This window comes from Punica granatum, chromosome 7 (genome assembly GCF_007655135.1).
Source record: "Punica granatum isolate Tunisia-2019 chromosome 7, ASM765513v2, whole genome shotgun sequence".
Taxonomy (NCBI): domain Eukaryota; kingdom Viridiplantae; phylum Streptophyta; class Magnoliopsida; order Myrtales; family Lythraceae; genus Punica; species Punica granatum.
Window position 1 is genome coordinate 4,364,465 of NC_045133.1, and position 18,279 is coordinate 4,382,743.

Here is an 18,279-nt window from a genome sequence, read left to right on the forward strand (position 1 = left end):
CATTGGACAGTGAGCTAGCTGATCAGAGAGATGATCCCTGATGCTGAAGGCCGCGGACCGGAAGAGAAACGGAAAGAAAGAAGGCTGCACATGTGTTTGACGTTGTTGAAGAGAACATACTTTGCGATATTGTATTCGGATCGATCTATAGGTGACTTTCATAGAAAATCTTAATGGAGGTTAAATTTTGTAATCTGTGAGAAGAAATTGAGCTTCTAATCTCGTGTTAAATAAAGAGATAAAACATATATAAATTGTCGAATAATTCCATAAAACAGTACGTGCCAAATTATTTGGTAAGCATGTCCCGTCTCCATATGGAGGAACGGCCGAGGTATTTCATATACCCTTCTAATCATAAAATTGTTAGATTATTTACGGGATGGGATGTATGATCATTGCTCAATCTGTTTGTCATTGACTTGTCCAATGAGGCCCTATACACATGACCTCCTTTTCCATGATCTCGACGTGGCCTCTATGGAGCTTGAACAGCTCGATTGTGTGCCCGCTGATCCGGTACGAACCGCTTATGTACAGAGCCGACAGCCTTCTACAACCTTCTCTCAGTGCCTGAAACCCGCGGTCGCACAGATTCCTGCATCGGTTCACGTGGAGTCTCTCCAAGTTATTGCAGAATCTCCCGATCGATTCCCAACCCTGAAGCTTCACCTCATGGCACAGGGCCAAGTTCCACTCCTCAAGTAACGGACAGCCCTTTGCGATTGAATAGATGGACTCATTCCCGATCGTTCTGCACATTCGGAGGTTTAGTATCTTGAGCCTCTCACAGACGCCTCCACCAATTGGGCCCAGCGCATCGGCCTGAAACTGCCAGCTCAAGCCTGATAGATTCAAGTACTCAAGACCCTTACCGCTGACGATGTCCATTATGCCCTCTGGCTCGAGCTTACAGGACTCTGCATCTATGTGAGCTAGAGTCTGCGAACATCCTCTGAACCCGGTGCCGCTTATCCTCCTACAGGAGGAGACCTTTACCGCCTGAAGCTCTCGACATCTCTGGGAAAGAGCGCTAACCCCACGATCAGTGATGAGGGAACAGTATGCAAGATTCACATCTCTCAGGCCCAAGCATGAACAGGCCAGTGCTTCTAGGCCAGCATCGGTGACATTGCAGCGGTATAGACTGATGACTGCTAAATTGGGACAGCTGGTGCTGATCAGAGATATCCCGTTATCAGTGATCCCAAAACAGCAGTCCATATGGAGAGCTCGGAGATCATGCCCAGAGAATTGCAACTGGGCCAGGCCTGAGTCCGGCAACTTGGTGCAGCCCGAGAGGGAAAGAGACCGAAGATATGTAAATCGGGTCAGCAGCCTACTGAGGCGGTACGAGCTGATATCGATATTGCTCTGAGAAGGACTGCGGTTGAACAGGGACAATGAGCAATGAAACTGCAATGATCGACGGGTTATATTCTGAATACGTAGCCACCGGTGGCAGGTTAGCCCGAATGACTCCCGATCGGGCCCGCAGTCTAGAGCTTGGAAGATGAAAATGAGGCAATCATCGGGCAAATCCATGATAGAATGAACTTCCATTGTTCAGAAAGTTTCAGTTCCTCTCGGACTCTTCAGAAGGCTGGAGGGCTCGGATCTTAACAGTGAACTTCCGGAATGCAGGAGACAAGTTCGGGGAGTCAAACCCACAGAGAGGTGGCGAGTCTCTGTAACCGTAGCCTATGGGGGATGCGCACTTGCGGCAGAGGAGCTTAGTTTTTGACCGCTGACGGGCCCAAGCAAAGGGGAAGCAGTAGAATTCGTCTACCTGAGTAAACCGACTGAAGTCGATAGAGCGGAAGGAGATGAGGCCTCTCTTTATGGATTTCTGGTATTCCGAGCCTATCCCGGAAGTGATCCTATCAGATGATTTCAAGTTTAGAGGATAACCGCAAGAACCACAGCTGCAACAGGAGAAGTTTTCTCTAAACGGTCAGCCTTGCATATAAAAGGGTGAAGCATATAACCACACCAAACAAGAGAGATATATCCAATATCGATAAAACTGATCTATATGGGGATTAAGAGGGCATTTTCTAGGACGCAAAACACTGAAATCTATCTCCGAAAAGGGTGGACACCACACCGGCTAAGTTTCCCAACTCAGGGAACCAAACTGAACCTCGAACTAGATGGGCACCCGTGAATCAAGAACCCCAGGTCGAATCGAAGCCAACAAGCTTTTCCAACTGTCACTCCCCGAAATGAAGGTCACAAGAACAGAAGTCAATCCCAATCCCATGAATTGTCTTATTCAGTAGTCCCATACAACTGAACAAAAACCAGGACATCAGATTCAGATGATGATACGAAAGCGATTATCATCACGATTGATCAATCAATTCAACGCTCAAACCAAGATCGAGGAGACAAAGAACCTACAATTACCAGACAAAAACCTCGGAAAACAATAGGAACAGCAGCCGCCCAACACTGTCTGGTTTCCCAGGAACTTTTGAGCAAAAAATCAAGAAATGCCCAAGACCCGGTAACAGAATAACCAAGATTGATTCAGCCCAGAAAATGACAATTGCTGAACGAATCAATCAGCCGAGAAATCAAGAGAGACGGAGGAGGAGGAGGAGACCTGTAAGAGACGTCAGTGTGGTTCTGGGACATGTCCTAATAATCCTCCCCTCTTGGAATGATCCGGCAGTCTTTCAGATTAAGAGGAAAGTGTGCTTCGATCCCATAGAAGGTTGTCTTCCCGACTTTCGATGGAAAACCAATCAATCACCTCAAGAACCATATTACTATGCAGATTTATTTATTTTTTTATATGCGGTTTTTACATTAAAAAATAAATAATTTTCTGTATTTTAATAAATTATTTTACCCCTTTTTTGTTGTTGCGTGTCATGGATGGCCATGGGAGACCATGACCAAGACTTTGGTGGGTTGCGTTTGTAGTTAGCTTTTGCCGGACAGAGACCTTCCCAGTTCAGTTCAGACGCGGGCAGGCCGAGGCCGCTTTGCTCTTCAATTTTGAAAAAACTGCACCATGACCCCTCAAACTTTCTTACTTCTGCATCTAAGCCCCTGAATTAATCTCGAGACGACCCCTCGATTTCCACGGAGTTAATATGCATTTCCTAGCAGCAGGCTGTCATAGTTAACAACGGCCCCCTAATCAACTTTGAGTTTGAATGGATTTTTTTATTAAGCCAATTAAATAGATATTGCTAGTTACATGTAATTTCACCAAAGGCATCGCAAAGAAAAATAAGTGTCAACTTGACCAATTATTGCTTCATGGATATGGACGATGTGTACCCGCTGCAGCTTGTCATGATGAGGGAGGGAAGCTGGAATTGAGGGAGGGAAGAGGGGAGAGAGAAGGGGAAGGAGGGAGAGAGGAGAGAGTGGGGAATGGTCGAGAGAATATAGGATTGCTATTCATGCACACTTAACAAGTTTAGACTATAATCTAATAATAGTGTTAATTAAAAAATATGTAGCAGGTAAAAGGATAATTTCAACAACAAATAAGGGCACATTCCCCCTTATTTGCTCCCAAAAAGAGCTCAACTTCTAATCGTGAAACACTAATGCTTTATCAATTAAGTTGCACCTCATTGGTATCTTAATTGTGATTCTTAATCTTAATTCATCTATTAATTATGAAAACTTTCATTAAAGAAATGTCAATTTAAGATAGTAGAAACAATTACCTGCACAACCACTTTTTTTTTTGGTTGATTGTACCATAAAATTTCTCCACACTCGCAATTAGATTTTGATACCTTTCAAATTCAGTTGAGACTCTAATGCTCGTTTGTCAATTTTGGAGAAATTTCTGAATAAACCCCTCAAACTCTCTATCTATCGCATCTAAGCCCCTAAAATTAACCCCAAGCATTTCCCTTCCAACTTCCAAGCATGGTCTCCCAGTTAACAATAACTGCCGCTTCCTATCCCTGATGGACCATGACCATGACAATCTTCTGCAATCATCGGCTTCAAGTTCGGATGGAAGGGATTTCTTGTAAAGCCAACTGGTAAGCTACATCCAAATTCATCAAGGGCATCATGGAGAGTCATCATTCGAACAAGCCAGTGTTGGACCTTGGTCGGGCCAATTATTGCTTCAATGAGATTGAACGACCTGTGCTGGCCTCAACTTGTAGTGATGAGGAACTAAGGTGCGGATACGATTCAAAGAGTTGAACAACAGTATGGTTATTCTGGTAATTATACTTCGCCCTTTGTTCATTTGATAACAAAAGACTGGACAGCGGATAGAAGAGTTTGGTTCATAAAAGTAGTTTCATTAATCAAGCAAACTGGCAGTTACCACAGATTGCCCGAAAACCCGAAGTGGTTGTATGTATAGTATATATTATTTACACAATGTGATAGGGTTTGCGTTTGTTCACTCATCTGCACTCCTGTTTTGCGCATGCGATGAAATATGACCCTTAGGCAGGATCCAGAAAAGGGAAATGGAACATTGCTAGAGCCTTAAGCTTTGAGGTAATTAATCAGCATCATCATCAGGGTCATCGGGATCGAAATCCTTGACCTTCACATCTGCATCTTCTCCGTACTGAATGCAGTTGTCGATCTGAGACAAAACATACCGTATGCTGCACACAAGAACCAAAACCAGACAAGTTCTCATTTGGAACGAACTAAACTAGAAGCAATGTATTACTGGAGAAGGGAGTGAAAGAGATCGACCTGCTTTCCTTCCTCAGATCGAGGGGCACAAAGCTGACCGTGCTGTACTCATCCACCTAAAACAGACTATTAGAAGAGTGAAAGGGATCAAGCAGTTATCTTCCTTAGGTCATATATAAGGCTAGCTCAAGCAACGAACACTTTCAAACATTGCAATTTAAAAGTGAAAAGGAGAGAATATATGTCTGCAAAGTCGAAAGTTGGGGAGTCCTAATAAAGAAGTTAACACTTGTCTCAAACAGCCTCCGGATTGTTATGTTCATGGATCAAAAGGATATTTTGCCAGATAGTTCTAAGGGAAAGTTAGAAATATAGAAGGTTCAATTTAAAGAGCTCTTAAGGCTAAAAGAGAACCATCAACTAGAATAAAGCATTGCCATGAAAGCAGCGTCGGAATCAACATGCTACTACCAATGGCATTTAAATATTCCTAATCACCAATTTATTGATTAACAATTTCAATCTTGTCGTTGTGATATTATGGCCTCATCAATAACTCACCAGGTCAGCCAAAGCTTTATTTAACTTCTCAGACTGAGGAGCCATCCGCAGGTTCAACTCTGACAGAAGAATTTGAGGCTCTGGATTCAAATAGCTAAATAAAATGGCGCCAAAAAACAAGTCAGATGAGCAAATACATTCAAAGATAAAAGGAGGATTATACAAAAGGAATATATGTTACATAGAGAGAGAGAGAGAGAGAGGGAACTTACTATTCAATATCCCTTTTGTTCTTCACGAGATCCATTTTGGACAAGATATTCACTTGAGGCAGTTCAAGTTGGACCATTACAGAGAGAGAGGCCATGCACCCACTTATGAATTTGGTCACATCGGAAATGAACTGGAAAATTGAATTTACTCAAATCTCCAAATAATTTTAAAAGATACTGGGGAATTGGAAATGCAGTACAAAAATCAATCAAGAACATAAAAGAAGCATAATAAGCCAACAAAAAGCACGAACCTGAGAATCAAGCAAGTATACACCACAGACATTGAAGTTCTTCCGCTGTAAGTGCTCAACAAAATTCTTCAGCACTGGTACGTGCGAGAACAACTCTATCTGGCCTGTAAAGAACATCATATTTATGGTATTGTAATCCACTGACACCAATATAAAACTTTTTGCAGTTCAAGCACAGCATGGGACAGCATTACCTGGACAGTCAAAAACCAAGTAATCATCATCCAATAAATTTTCCAGTTCTTCAGTTAACCAATCGTCCAGGTTTTCTTCAAGATGTCTAAGGGAGAAAATTAAGGTCATTCAATGTTTAACAAAGTTTGAAGAACTGAAGAACAAAAATGAAAATTAATAATGTTGGGCCAGCAAAAGAATTTGTATTAATAAGTAGATAATGCTGAGTTACTGGACAGAAGAAAACAACAAGAGAGCAATGGTGAAGAAAGTAAATGAATAATCAGATATAAAGGATACTCCATGCAGTAAATAAGGCCACCATTTGGGCCTAGCCCTAATTCCTCCATGACATCATCCAAGGAAATGAACTCTCTAATATCTGAAAGTAAAAGGACCCTGTCAAAAACAAATAGTTCAAACTTAAGGGAGAAAAGGGAGGCTCATGTACCTATGGCCACAGGATAGTCAAAATTCACCGCAGCAGGATCTAGATTAATATGTATAGTCCACCCAATTGTTTGACCGTATTGGTAGAGGCTGGAGCAGTAAGTCGACTGATTGCAAAAAGGATACATTAGTACCAGAGGTATGTACTGCCAATGTAGCAAAACAGAAGAGTGTACTTCTGTTTGATTGCAAGAATAGAAGACGAATGAAACAGAGAGAGCATGAGGAGATTGTGACCAAAACAATTGAATCACTGGGAATAAGCAAAGTCTCCAGCACGTATACTTAGTAATCCATGAGGGGATTATGACAAAACAAATGAGCAGGAAATCCTTATCCTATCTGCTCTTGGTAGAAATAATCATCCAAACGAGTGTTTCAGCTGTATATATCAAGGAAAAGCTACCGCATTTTAGTGTATCGCAGGCTACTAGACAGCTGCTCTTCTTGTCTGTCATTTTCCTCTCCTAAAACTGCTACGATGGATGAACAAAAACCTAGCATCTTGATCCGAATAATAGCCACTCTACTTCTGATCACCAAGTTCAAAGCAATAAATCTCATCCATTATCACTTACTGCATTCCTCACAGAGAAGAAAATTAATCAACAACCCAACAAGTATCTATTAACTTCTCTTTTCAAATTATGTCCCTATCCAAGAACCAGGAAGGCCAACAAAATCTCAATTTGATCCTCCCTCTTATTCTCCAAGAATCAAATCGAACCCCTAAGGAAGTTGCCCAGAAGCCCCATAACCCACCATTACCATCCCAACACCCAGTTCTCCGATCATTAAATCCATAACTGAGGCATAAGATATTGGAGCTCAAGGACAGCACTACCATTACTGTTTCTTTATCGTGAAAATGTGAAATCTTGCTGTTCAAAAGGCTTCCTTTCCAGAGACTGGATTCAATGAACAGGAACACATAACTCCATAGAAGATTTATTTGCAATGCTTTTCTTTCTCCTTGTTCACGTCAGAAAAAGGCTAAAACTTAGAACAAATTGTCACAAAATGTATGAGTTACCTTCCCGCTGCCCGCAGGGCCAATAACCAGCTGTGCATAGCCCATGGTGGTGCAATCGAAATGCAAGGTAGAACCGAATTCAACATAGAGGAACGAAGATTCAGCAGAGGTTCTGAAAGATGCGAAACGACTGGAGGACAGCTACTGCAATGTACGCAGTACACCAGATACCCACGGCAAACAAGTAGCTCAGCAATTCAGATGAAGACATAATGCTCAACCCAGCTCACAGCAGCAGCACTTAATGGAATAAAAAAAGAACCTGCATTTTCACAAAAGTTCCACTTCCATCACCAGCCGAGGGAAATGGATACGACACGTCTCTTTTATATGATAATTCGATAATCAGAACTCCCCAGAACCAACACGACCAATGGCATACGATCCAACCCAGTTCAAAAGATCATAAACCAACCGAAACTTCCATGGATAGGGTTTTCAAGCATCGCAGCCCAAACACCCACAAGAAGTCATGAAGCAATCAAATGGGGCAGCTAATCAAAGCTTAAAATATCAAAGCCCTACGAGGATTCTCGACATGATCACGGGGTATGAGTCAACCCCATGATCGTCACAAGCTTGTAGATAAAACAGTACAGTAGGGGGGTTCTCAGAACTGGTAAAATGACCGAACCCGGAAATCCCCAACACGGATTAACCGAAGATCAGTGGCTGACGATCGAGAAATGGGGCGAAGAAAGGCAGAGAGATAGAGCTGAAGGAGACGCACCCGACACCGAGAGAGAGAGAGAGATTGTTCGGAAGAGGGAGCGCCCTTCCTCTGCGTCTGCGTCAGGGCAAAGCAAGAAAGCCCTAACTTTTGAACTGTAGGAGTTTGTATTTGTTTGAGCTTTTGAAGAAGAGAAAAACTGGCGGCAACGACAAACGATGTCAGTGTGCGTGTACATATATGTGTATGTATGTATTTGTATATATATATATGTGTGTGTGTGTGTGTGTGTATTTGTTTACAGCGCATATTGTCAGAATGAAATTCTTGACTGGGTATAATTTCTTTAAAATAGAAAATAATATAATTTTGGATAAGAATTTACCATCTTATCTATCCCAATGTAAATTTTAAAGGATAAATTTTAAACAAATTATTGGATTTTGAAAGACGATCCTTGTTAATATCTTCCTCAGTATTAGACGGCAAAAGGTTAGATTCTGTTACAATTTTCTATCATTTTTATGCCAATTCCGGCGTAATTTCCCCGTCTCAACTAGGTCTTAAAAATTCAAGGAGAAGAAACCGAACTCGAGTACGCCAAAGTCGATTTTTCACAACTTGGAAGCTGAAGAGTCTGATGGCTTCAAAGCCAAAGATATGATCATATAATGCAAAATCATCATTTTTAATTATGCCCTATTTTTATATTTTATTTAAAGAATCTCCCTTAACTTTTGCTGCAATCTTTCCTCTCCCACTTCAGAATTTATGCTTTTCTATTAAAAATTCCTTATTTTACTAGTGAATTAAAGTATCTTCTTTTAAATGTCGAATTTCCTTAAAATGAAAAAAATATCAGCTTTTCCATTTTATTCTGTTTAGAGAGGAAAAAAAAAGGGAACTATTTGTTTTTCTTTTGCTCAAAGAAAGTTTCGAAAAACTGAAACAGTTTTCGGAACAGTTTTCCTAGCTAATCGAATCTAGACAACAGAACATAATAAGCCATGTGAGATGATTTCAATGTCTAGCAAATAAATTAGACATTGCATTGGATATGATACAATACAACGATACATCTCGTTGGTGGAATGGTACAGCTTGTAAATGCTATCACCAACCATATAGGCGATAAATTCCAAGTAACGGCAGGATTACATCACAACTAAGACTGCCGGATCGTCGTGTTGATCAAGAGAGACAGGAAACAGTATGTACATAGTTACATCGACTTGCTCCAAGGGTTTGACAAGACCGGCATTTCAACTTCCTCGTGCCCTACAAAACAAAACATGAAATCTTAACTGTTTATAAAAGAAGAAAAGAAAAGCAGTAAACGGTAGCGTAATCAGGGTATGCAGTCAAAACTCGAACATAGTATGATCGACACATCAAAGATGCTTCTTCCAACGGGTTTTGACTATGTCATACATATGACATTTTGATTCAGCATTAAAACATGGCTTCAGGAGCAATAAGTTAAATCACTTCCATTATCACATACACAATGCCTGTAGGAAACAGGAAAGTATGGCGTATCGCATGATCTTATCTTAAAAATAAAAACGAGTAAACCGCCCAAACTTTGACCAATGCCATCCTCAATATAAACTAAAAAAGTTTGGAAACATCTCTAGATGGGTCTCAAGAATGGATCACCCAAACTGCAGAAACCAAAAGTTTGATGCAAGAGCTGCTAAAACTCCAAGCAACGAGTTACTTGCAGAAGACTGCCCAGTTAGCCACGAAGATACGCGTGGACCATGCATAAATTAAAGTGAGTCACTGCAGAGGATGACTACAGGTTCCCGGTTCATACAAGGGTGGCCCATAGTCCCTCATTAGGTATTCACAGGACAGTCGTGATTAGAAACCATAACAATAAAAATGGTCAAAACAGTTTGCTGACAGAATCATATATATTTTTGCACAAATATAAATATATCATAATATTATCAATATAATTATATTTTTTTACGAGATTTAGTTCAGCAAAGCAGGACGCATATTATAATATTTTGGAAAACTTACCTCTTGAGGTGTATGCAGGTAGACTGACATATTTCGGGCATGAGCTTTTTGAGACGCTCATACCAGGCAGGGTGACTGCACAGTCTCGAGGCTGTAAATAACAAGATAGTTCAGTAGGATTCTATGATCGTACGAAACCCAAAAGGAACGCATTCTAAGGGGGGGGGGGGGGGGGGGAACACAGATTCCAACTTAATTTCTCCATAAAGTGCATAATTAATGAAGCTATGGACTAAAAAGACACTTGGCAACGAAAAGAAAAGGAAAAAAGAAACACGATATGGCAGTAAAATCAGTAAATGGCCCTGTATCCATTTTCTTCGTTGAACTTTCTTTTAGTTCCCCGTATTACTTGTTCCCTTTAATGTCTTTCAATAACAATAAGTCAGAAATTAAATAAAATTTTCTTTCTGGTTTAATACAAGTTTTCTCAAAATTTAATTTAGCAAAGATCGTTTCAGTACCCAGACATGATAAATTTTAAGATCAAAGAAAGTTCCAACCTGGAAATCCTTGTAGAAACATAAACGAATTTCCTGCACGGCACCATTGGAGCAAGCTATTTCTGGGGTTGTATGGAAAGCATTCTGAATTTCAGTGATGATGCCTCCCAGAGGATACTTTTCAGTGTTAGAGGGAACATATCCAGCATCAAATAGCACTCTCTGACATCAATTTGAGGAGAAATTGTGAGATTTGGCACAACATAGTAGTACAAACAAGATCAACAAATGCCAGGTATCATAGCGGCCCAGCCGTGACAGTATTATGAGCACAAATGAGAGAATACAATGCAGATAACTCCATTTTAAGGACAACATCATTGTACGCAGACTAATTTGTAGTTTTACACATAATCATCTCCTAGAGAAGTGGGCAATCTTGCCTATGCGATATCAGAAGAAAAAAGTGAAAGTTTGGGTAATTGATATGTTGAATCAGCTTCCAGTACTTACAGTGACATTATATTTGAAGTAGACATTGAGAGTTGTCACGAAGTAATTGTACTCATCTCCTACAACTGAAGATGAACAGGTTCCATGCTTCTCTGTAACAATCAACGGAAAAAAATGAGGAAAAACCCACAAACAAAGCTTTTTGCGCACAAGATACTTTATATTCTTAAGCCCGCAGGTGGTACCTAATATAGGCTACCGGTTTCTTTACTTCAAGCATAATGTAAAAGGAAAGCTTCATGCTAACTAAACAATCAAGTAAAAAAGGCATAATAATTGATCTGATTTTGCTTTCGAATCCATCAGCATTATTTTAAGTTCTTTATATGACATTATCCCATTAACAGACTTGAAGTTCACCTCATTGACAAACTTTTCAGTAGCATCAAGTTCTTTATTTGACATTCATCCATCTAAGATCACCATGGAAATAATATCAACCTTTTCTTCTCACTTGTTGGGCTTTCATGTAAACCACTTTAAGTACATGTACATTCTCTATTCAGTTAGATTTCATAACTTGTTGAAGAAACATTTAATATGAAAGGGAAACAAACATCAAAATGCTTCATATAGTCAGGCAAACAATCTGTTTTTTTTTTTAGGTGTGGAAATGGGCCAAAAATATGGCTAAAATCTATATTGCTTAAACAAAGAGACAAAGGAAAAGATAATTACCCCACTGTCATTACCCCGAAGAGACAACGACCACCAAAGAACCATGAAAATAAAAAGAAGACAACAGTTAAAAAATTTAAAGTTAAAAGTGACAGCATAGGCAACAAATTAATTCATAGCTGACAGCCACCTCATGCGCCCAAAATGATCCTTTTCCACCGTAACAAGTTGAAGTAGATCCACAATAATACGAGGGCCAATACTTTTGCAGAGCATCAACCAATGTCGATATCTATAGATGAAAAGAGAATCTCTCTGAGTTTGGGGAAGAGAGAACAGAAGCACATGGATATCCAAAGATAAATTATTTCAGAAAACACCCTGCCAGGAGTCATCGTCCCATACAGGTGAAGAAGTGAAATCCAAAAACCTATCTTTTTGAAGACATAGCTAGTGAAGTAGCGTACATTGTAACTTATGGTGAAAATTATGAAGTCCCTCATCAACCAACGGCAATCCATTCTAAGGATTTTTCAGAGACTAAGAAAATCCAATTGTCCATCCACTTACTAGAATGATCCTGTATAACAAAATAAGCACAGATCTATGCATCCTTCTGAAAACACACTGCTACCCTGAGGGGCACGAAATTCCATGCTCAATTAAAGAACTCTACTCATCCTAGGCAAAATTATTGAAAACCTCAATATGATTCCAGTTGCCATAATTTCAAACATCCATCCCATCCAAAGTTTCACTAAATAAAACTGCAAATCCTAGTGCTTAAGAGTGAAGACCGTGGGGCAAGGACGACTGGGGTCGCAAACCAGCTAAAACAAAAAAACAAGAAGTACCTCTTTCTCATCAAAATTATCCTGGGTGCAACAGGCAGGCCAAGTTCCGTCGTTGTAATCAGGCCATAGTCCATCTGTGTTCCAGAATACAAATTAACACCTCTCTTTTTATATTGGCAAAGTATTGACTGTCTCAAGCTTTCAACCATAGCCTCGTACTTACGGATTGTGAATTCAGCTGGAGAGTTTGAGCTGCAAAGAGGAGTGAAACACAAGTTGTGAGCATCCACCCCATTTCTCAACAAATACAACAGACCCACAAACATGGTAATGAAAAAGGAAGGGACGATCTTGCAGAAAAATTCCAAAACCCAAATTGCAAATTTCATTGGATGCCATTCAACATACGCAATCTCCACAGCCATGGATGAACACATCCAACTACTTCAAAGATTCCCATTCCATAAAATTCAACATACCCACAATCGATTCCCACAATCGGAGGTGTAATAGCAGCGGAATGACGTACCTACTGCAGCAGGCGTTGGAGGAGCAGCAATGGCGAGTCCGGCGGCAGAGTGTGCCGGGCCACTGCAGGGTCAGCTTGAAGTAATCGAACTCTCTCTGATTGCTCACGCGCCCTTTCCCGTCTCCGCCTGCATTGACGCCCGCGATCACCAGCAGAAGGGCCGCCGCTGCGGCGGGGAGGAGGGCTATGGCGGAGGGAGAAGCCATGGACGGAATCGAAACTACAGGAGCAGCAGAAGAATCGGAATCTTTCTGCCGAGAGAAGCGGATTGACGCGAAGGGGATAGAGGCGTCACGCAAGACAAGCAAGGGGACAGTTGTCGTCTTCTGATTGCATTCCCACAGAAGTTTTTTCAGCTCTCTTTTTTAGTTAAAAAAAAAGAGTGATTTTTTTTTGAAATTATCATTTTTATTCGATCGATCAAATTTTGTGAAATATATTTTCTGTGTTTAAATAGAGTACATATATATATATGTACACATAATTGATTCAAAATGATCCGACGACAACAGAAAGAGTGTATTTTATCTTAAAACTGGGTTAATCATGTGCGTTGCACAAATTTTTGTTAATATATTTATATATTTATACGAATATTAATTATATTAGTTTAATATATTAATTTATTATTATTATCATTATTATTAGTATTATTATTATTAAAAATGAAAGTTCTCAATAATTAATTTTCAATAGAATTGTATGAATTCTATTATTATAATTTTATAATCAACGTTCTTATTATGCTTTCTAAATTTATTTAATTTATTTCATAATTTTAATTTATATTATATATAAATATAATATTTTATAAATTTTTATACTTTTTATATTATTTTTAAATTTATGAAATCTTTCTTTTGGATAAAGATTGTTATTATTCTATAAAATATCATTTTTTCAATTTAGATTATCTTCTATCGTGGGTAAGTATTGTTATTATGCTATAAAATACTATTTTTTCAATTAGGCCAACATGGAAAATGGGGTGAATTATCAATTTTATTATTAAGAACGGGAGTGGAGTGTCTATTTTGATCAAGATTGCGTTGGAGTGTCATTGGGTATAACCTTAAAGGAGTGGAGCATATTTTATCCTATATAAAAAAAATGGATCGTGAAATATAACTTCTTCTATCAAAATAAGTTCAAGTGATTTAGGCCTTCTTTGGGAACGGAGCCAACTATGTGTGTATGCATATATATATATATATATCTATATATTAGATTGTAATAATAAGGTGGATTGAGAAAATAAAAAAATAATGAATAGTTGAGAGAATTTAGTATTAAAATTGAATTGAATGATAGTTAAGATAATAAAAATTGAAGAAAAAATAAAAAGGTAATAATTGTATTGTTGAATTGAAGGTGAGTGAAGTTAAAGTAGAGTAGAGTATAAAAAATTGAACAATTAAGAGAGAATGTAAATAAGATGTAAGCAAGTTTTGATTTTTCTTGCATTTTTTTGAGAGATTGGGAGAAACGAGGCAGTAAGGATATCGTTAAAGCTCGTTATGAAAATTTTCAAAAATTATTGCATTGCAAGAACAAAAAAAGGCAAAGTTTGAGTAAGAGGGGGAGTTTCATTAATCCGAATAGCCCCTTCTCGATATAGAAAGAGCAACCACAAAAATAACAATTGCAACCATTAGCAAAGATTTGCGTTATTTAAAATATTTTTATTTGGTCTACATTTGTAAATATTTTATTCTTCTTCTTTTTTTTGTCGAAGAAAGATCAAATTTGCATGCTTTATAATGAACAACTTTACTATGACAAATAATCAACTGCGTGAAGTGAATCACAAGGTATCTTGCACATATTCCCAAATTGAGTATGGAATTAAAAAAAGAAACATAGAAAATAAAAATGCATATATGTTTTAATTTTTCTTATACATTTTAGGGTTTAAAAGGATAATGTTGAGATTCTTTATAAAATTTTCCAAAAATTACAGTAAGATTCTTTACGAAAAATTCAAAAATTAGTATTAGAACATTTGTTATCAGAATCGGATCGGACCGACCAGTTCGACCGGTCTAATCGGGAACCGACACCATGTTCGATCCGATTTGCTTGAAATCCCAAATTGTAGATTTGAACCGCCGGACCCATTGAACCGGTCGATTTTGACATTGAACCGGTCGGTCTATGAATTTTATGGGTTTCCTATTTAGTGTAAAAATTACTTGGTTATGTAAATATTTGAACTCATGACCTCTTACTTCTCATACTAACCAACCCACCACTACTTTCTTGTTCTTTTAAATACTTATTAAAATTTAATATTTATTTTGGAGTAAAAAATATTAAATATAGATATTTTCTTACACTATTCTTATATTTTTTGAAATCATCATACTTCTATCTTAATTAACATAATTTTTTTAATAATATAAATATTTATTTTATTATAATTAAAAGTGTGGTCTGACCCATCGAACTCTCGGTTGGACCCATAAACCTATGAACACATACCCATTCAGGTTCATTATCTGATCCGATTTTGATAACACTGATTAGAACAAAAGATTCAAGATGATAGTAAGAAAGGTAACTTGGTCATTGTATATCACCCCTCTTGATATAAAAAATGCGAGCGTAAGGATAATAGTAGCTTGTTGAGATTAAAATTATCTTATTGATTAGTTATTTGGGAGTAAATTACTCCGACGGTACAAAAAGTTTCAAGAATGTAACATTATGGCATAGAAATGTTTTTTTGCTACAATTTGGTGCACAAATTTCCAAAATTGTTTCAATCAAGTATATTCCGTCGTTTTCAAACTAACACCATTAGAAAATAATGACACGACAAATGATGTGTTAGGAGGCATATGATGTGGCACGAATATTAAAATAAAAAATTTATTTTAAAATTAAAACAAATAAATGAAACTAAAAAACTCTCTCCTTCCATCCTCTCTCTTCCCTCTCTCTCCAGGACTGTCTCTCTTTCTCCACACTCTCTCCCATATCTCTCTCTCTCAACTGTTTCTCTCTTCCTCATAGATCGCCGGCAGCTGTAGTTGACTTGCAGTCGACGAGCAAAAGCTCCATTCTATCTTTCTTTACCTTTCTTTTGGCAAATCGTTGCCTCTTTCTCTCTTCCCTCTCCCTCCTTCCCTTTTAAAAGCTCTCCCCCATAATCATTTCATAAGCTACACTCATCCTTTCTCTCGCTCTTTAGCCCGCCATAGAAGCTCTTAGTTCCCTAACCCAACACCTCCTTCTCAAGCGAAAGGCCCAATGATACTAGGAGGAAGGCGTTAGAGGTCACTGTTCCTAATTTGACCCCAATGATAGAAGCAAAACAAACACAAACCCAAAGGTCCCGCATTTACGAGCTCCCACGCCGTTCAAGGAAAACAGAGCACCGAGAAAATTCAACAAATTCTCACCGTCCAAGAGGAAGATCCTCCCGATCGAGTCCACCTTTTCTAAGCCCCAATCCCCGATATTCCTGTTGAAATCCACCCCCAAATTTTGAATCTTCATGTTCACAAAGTCCAAATCAGTGTATGTTCACGATGTAGAGAAAACAGAGCTCACACAGATGAAATTCTTCACCCTACGATTCCAGCGAGAGGACAGTGAGCTGGCAATCTCGAGGATTTTAGTTTGAGAAGGCACCGGTCGGTTACTTGCTCGAACTAAAGTCACCATGGGGCTCAGCCGCTTGGACTTCATCGACAACCCTTTGATCGATGGTAGCGTCGCTGGTGCCCCCCTCAATTCGGTCGAAAAAGCTACAGAGAAACAAGACACGGGGAGAGAGAGAGAGCCGAGAGAGAGACGAGGGGAGAGAGAACAAAGAGTTTGAGAGAGAGAAACTAAGACCTTATTTGATTTTAGAGCTTTTTTTTTACTTTATTTTATTTATCTTTAATTCAACAATATAATTATTTTTTTTTTTTAAAAAATTATCTTAACTACCATTTAATTTAATTTTTAATACTTAATTCTCTCAATTATTTATTACTTTTTCCTTCTTCTTTTTTTCCATAATTCAACAACATAATTATTATAATCTCAAATAAATATAATTATTTATAGTTGGAATGAAATGGATTAGGGTAGAGTTAAAAAAAATTTCATTTGCCAAACAAGATCTAAAATTTTGCTTTTCTTATGCATTTTTATTATTTTAATAATTATCATTATTTTTGTGTTATTTTGTTTGGCCATGTCATTATTTTCTAATGGTATTAGTTTAAAATTGATGAAATGTACCTAATTGAAACAATTTTAAAAAGCTGTGTACCAAATTGTAACAAAAAATTCTTTTTGCACCAAACTGTTATATTTTAAAAACTTTTTGTACCACCGAAGTAATTTACCCTTTATTTGGTCAAACTTATCTATCGTATCTTTTCATTGATCAAAAATCAAACTCGCTTGTTTCATAGTGAATAATGACTTACCATGCCAGCAAACTAATCAACTGCGTGAACCGTGCAGTATCTCTTATGCACTTCTAGATATGGACATGAAATAAAAAAAATAAAATAATTAAAATGAGAAGTAAGTTTTGATTTTTTTTTCCTTTAACTCTTTCTGGGATTTTTGAGAAATAGTGTTAGTAAGAATACTGTTAAAATTTGTTCCTGAAAATTTTCATTAATTATTAGAACAAAAAAAGCAAGTGAGAACTCATAGTGAGAGGGACAATTTGGTAATTTCAGACTGACCCTACCAGTATAGAATGAGTCCACGTAGAGATGACAATCCCTGATATAGACAAAGGATTTGAGTTATATTACAAAGTATTTATTTGGTTCAATCTTATATATCATTTTTTTTCTCAGTTGAGCAGAGAACGAACTCGTATGCTTATAATGAATAACAACTTACCATGCCAATTGGCCAATCAATTGCGTGAATAGCACAGTATCTCATATGTACTTTCAAATATGGACATGGAATAAAAGATAATGAAAAATAAAATAAATAACAAAAAATATGAAACCAAGGTTTGATTATCTTTATCTTTTTTTACTTTTTTAGGGAAAATATGGTAACGATTACCTTTTGATCTCATTAGGAAAATTTTCAACAATTAAGGGAAAAATAAAACTAAAAAGTGGGTAGAAAACTCACAGTAAGAGAGACAGTTTGGTCACTGCGTATGGACCCTCTCAGGCTCTCACTATAAAAAGGGCGACGACCTTGGTACAACAAGTAGTCGACATAAATAACAGTCCCAACTGTATATAGAATTTAAGGATTATTTATTTGGTTTTAGCTTATAACAAATCTTTTTTTTCAACAAAGAATAAACTAATATGTACATAATCAATAACTACTTACAGCGTCAGCCAAACAATTGGCCGCGTGAACTTCACAGTCTCTC

The 18,279-nt window shown here is 37.9% G+C and overlaps 4 protein-coding genes and 1 long non-coding RNA gene across 6 annotated transcripts; all 5 read right to left on the minus strand.

Annotated features, from left to right (window-relative positions):
• Positions 1 to 221: 221 nt before the first annotated feature.
• On the minus strand, positions 222 to 1,596 carry LOC116213591 (F-box/LRR-repeat protein 12). Its single transcript, XM_031548605.1, has one exon. The coding sequence runs from the start codon at positions 1,561 to 1,563 to the stop codon at positions 415 to 417; it is 1,149 nt and encodes a 382-aa protein (XP_031404465.1). The 5' UTR covers positions 1,564 to 1,596; the 3' UTR covers positions 222 to 414.
• LOC116213593 (uncharacterized protein At4g08330, chloroplastic-like) lies at positions 1,549 to 2,783 on the minus strand. The gene is made up of 2 exons (XM_031548607.1): positions 2,609 to 2,783; positions 1,549 to 1,925 (listed from the first exon to the last, which is right to left on the minus strand). The coding sequence occupies exons 1-2, from the start codon at positions 2,638 to 2,640 to the stop codon at positions 1,577 to 1,579; spliced, it is 381 nt and encodes a 126-aa protein (XP_031404467.1). The 5' UTR covers positions 2,641 to 2,783; the 3' UTR covers positions 1,549 to 1,576.
• A 1,472-nt stretch (positions 2,784 to 4,255) lies between these two features.
• Positions 4,256 to 8,212, minus strand: LOC116214086 (GPN-loop GTPase 3-like). Of its 2 annotated transcripts, none has more exons than XM_031549358.1 (10): positions 8,056 to 8,212; positions 7,326 to 7,587; positions 6,294 to 6,399; positions 6,143 to 6,224; positions 5,863 to 5,948; positions 5,669 to 5,772; positions 5,415 to 5,545; positions 5,203 to 5,296; positions 4,702 to 4,757; positions 4,256 to 4,607 (listed from the first exon to the last, which is right to left on the minus strand). In XM_031549358.1, the coding sequence occupies exons 2-10, from the start codon at positions 7,368 to 7,370 to the stop codon at positions 4,499 to 4,501; spliced, it is 813 nt and encodes a 270-aa protein (XP_031405218.1). In that variant the 5' UTR covers positions 7,371 to 7,587; positions 8,056 to 8,212; the 3' UTR covers positions 4,256 to 4,498. The 2 variants fall into 2 exon arrangements, with proteins under 2 accessions (XP_031405218.1, XP_031405219.1); XM_031549359.1 differs by having other exon boundaries at positions 4,702 to 4,767.
• A 798-nt stretch (positions 8,213 to 9,010) lies between these two features.
• Positions 9,011 to 13,233, minus strand: LOC116214087 (ribonuclease 2). Its single transcript, XM_031549360.1, has 9 exons — positions 12,924 to 13,233; positions 12,618 to 12,646; positions 12,455 to 12,528; positions 11,791 to 11,892; positions 11,661 to 11,664; positions 10,983 to 11,074; positions 10,530 to 10,691; positions 10,027 to 10,117; positions 9,011 to 9,273 (listed from the first exon to the last, which is right to left on the minus strand). The coding sequence occupies exons 1-9, from the start codon at positions 13,127 to 13,129 to the stop codon at positions 9,218 to 9,220; spliced, it is 816 nt and encodes a 271-aa protein (XP_031405220.1). The 5' UTR covers positions 13,130 to 13,233; the 3' UTR covers positions 9,011 to 9,217.
• Positions 13,234 to 15,780: 2,547 nt separating this feature from the next.
• Positions 15,781 to 16,791, minus strand: LOC116213277. Its single transcript, XR_004158034.1, has 2 exons — positions 16,479 to 16,791; positions 15,781 to 16,389 (listed from the first exon to the last, which is right to left on the minus strand). It is a non-coding gene; the product is annotated as an uncharacterized LOC116213277 (long non-coding RNA).
• Between the last annotated feature and the right edge of the window lie 1,488 nt (positions 16,792 to 18,279).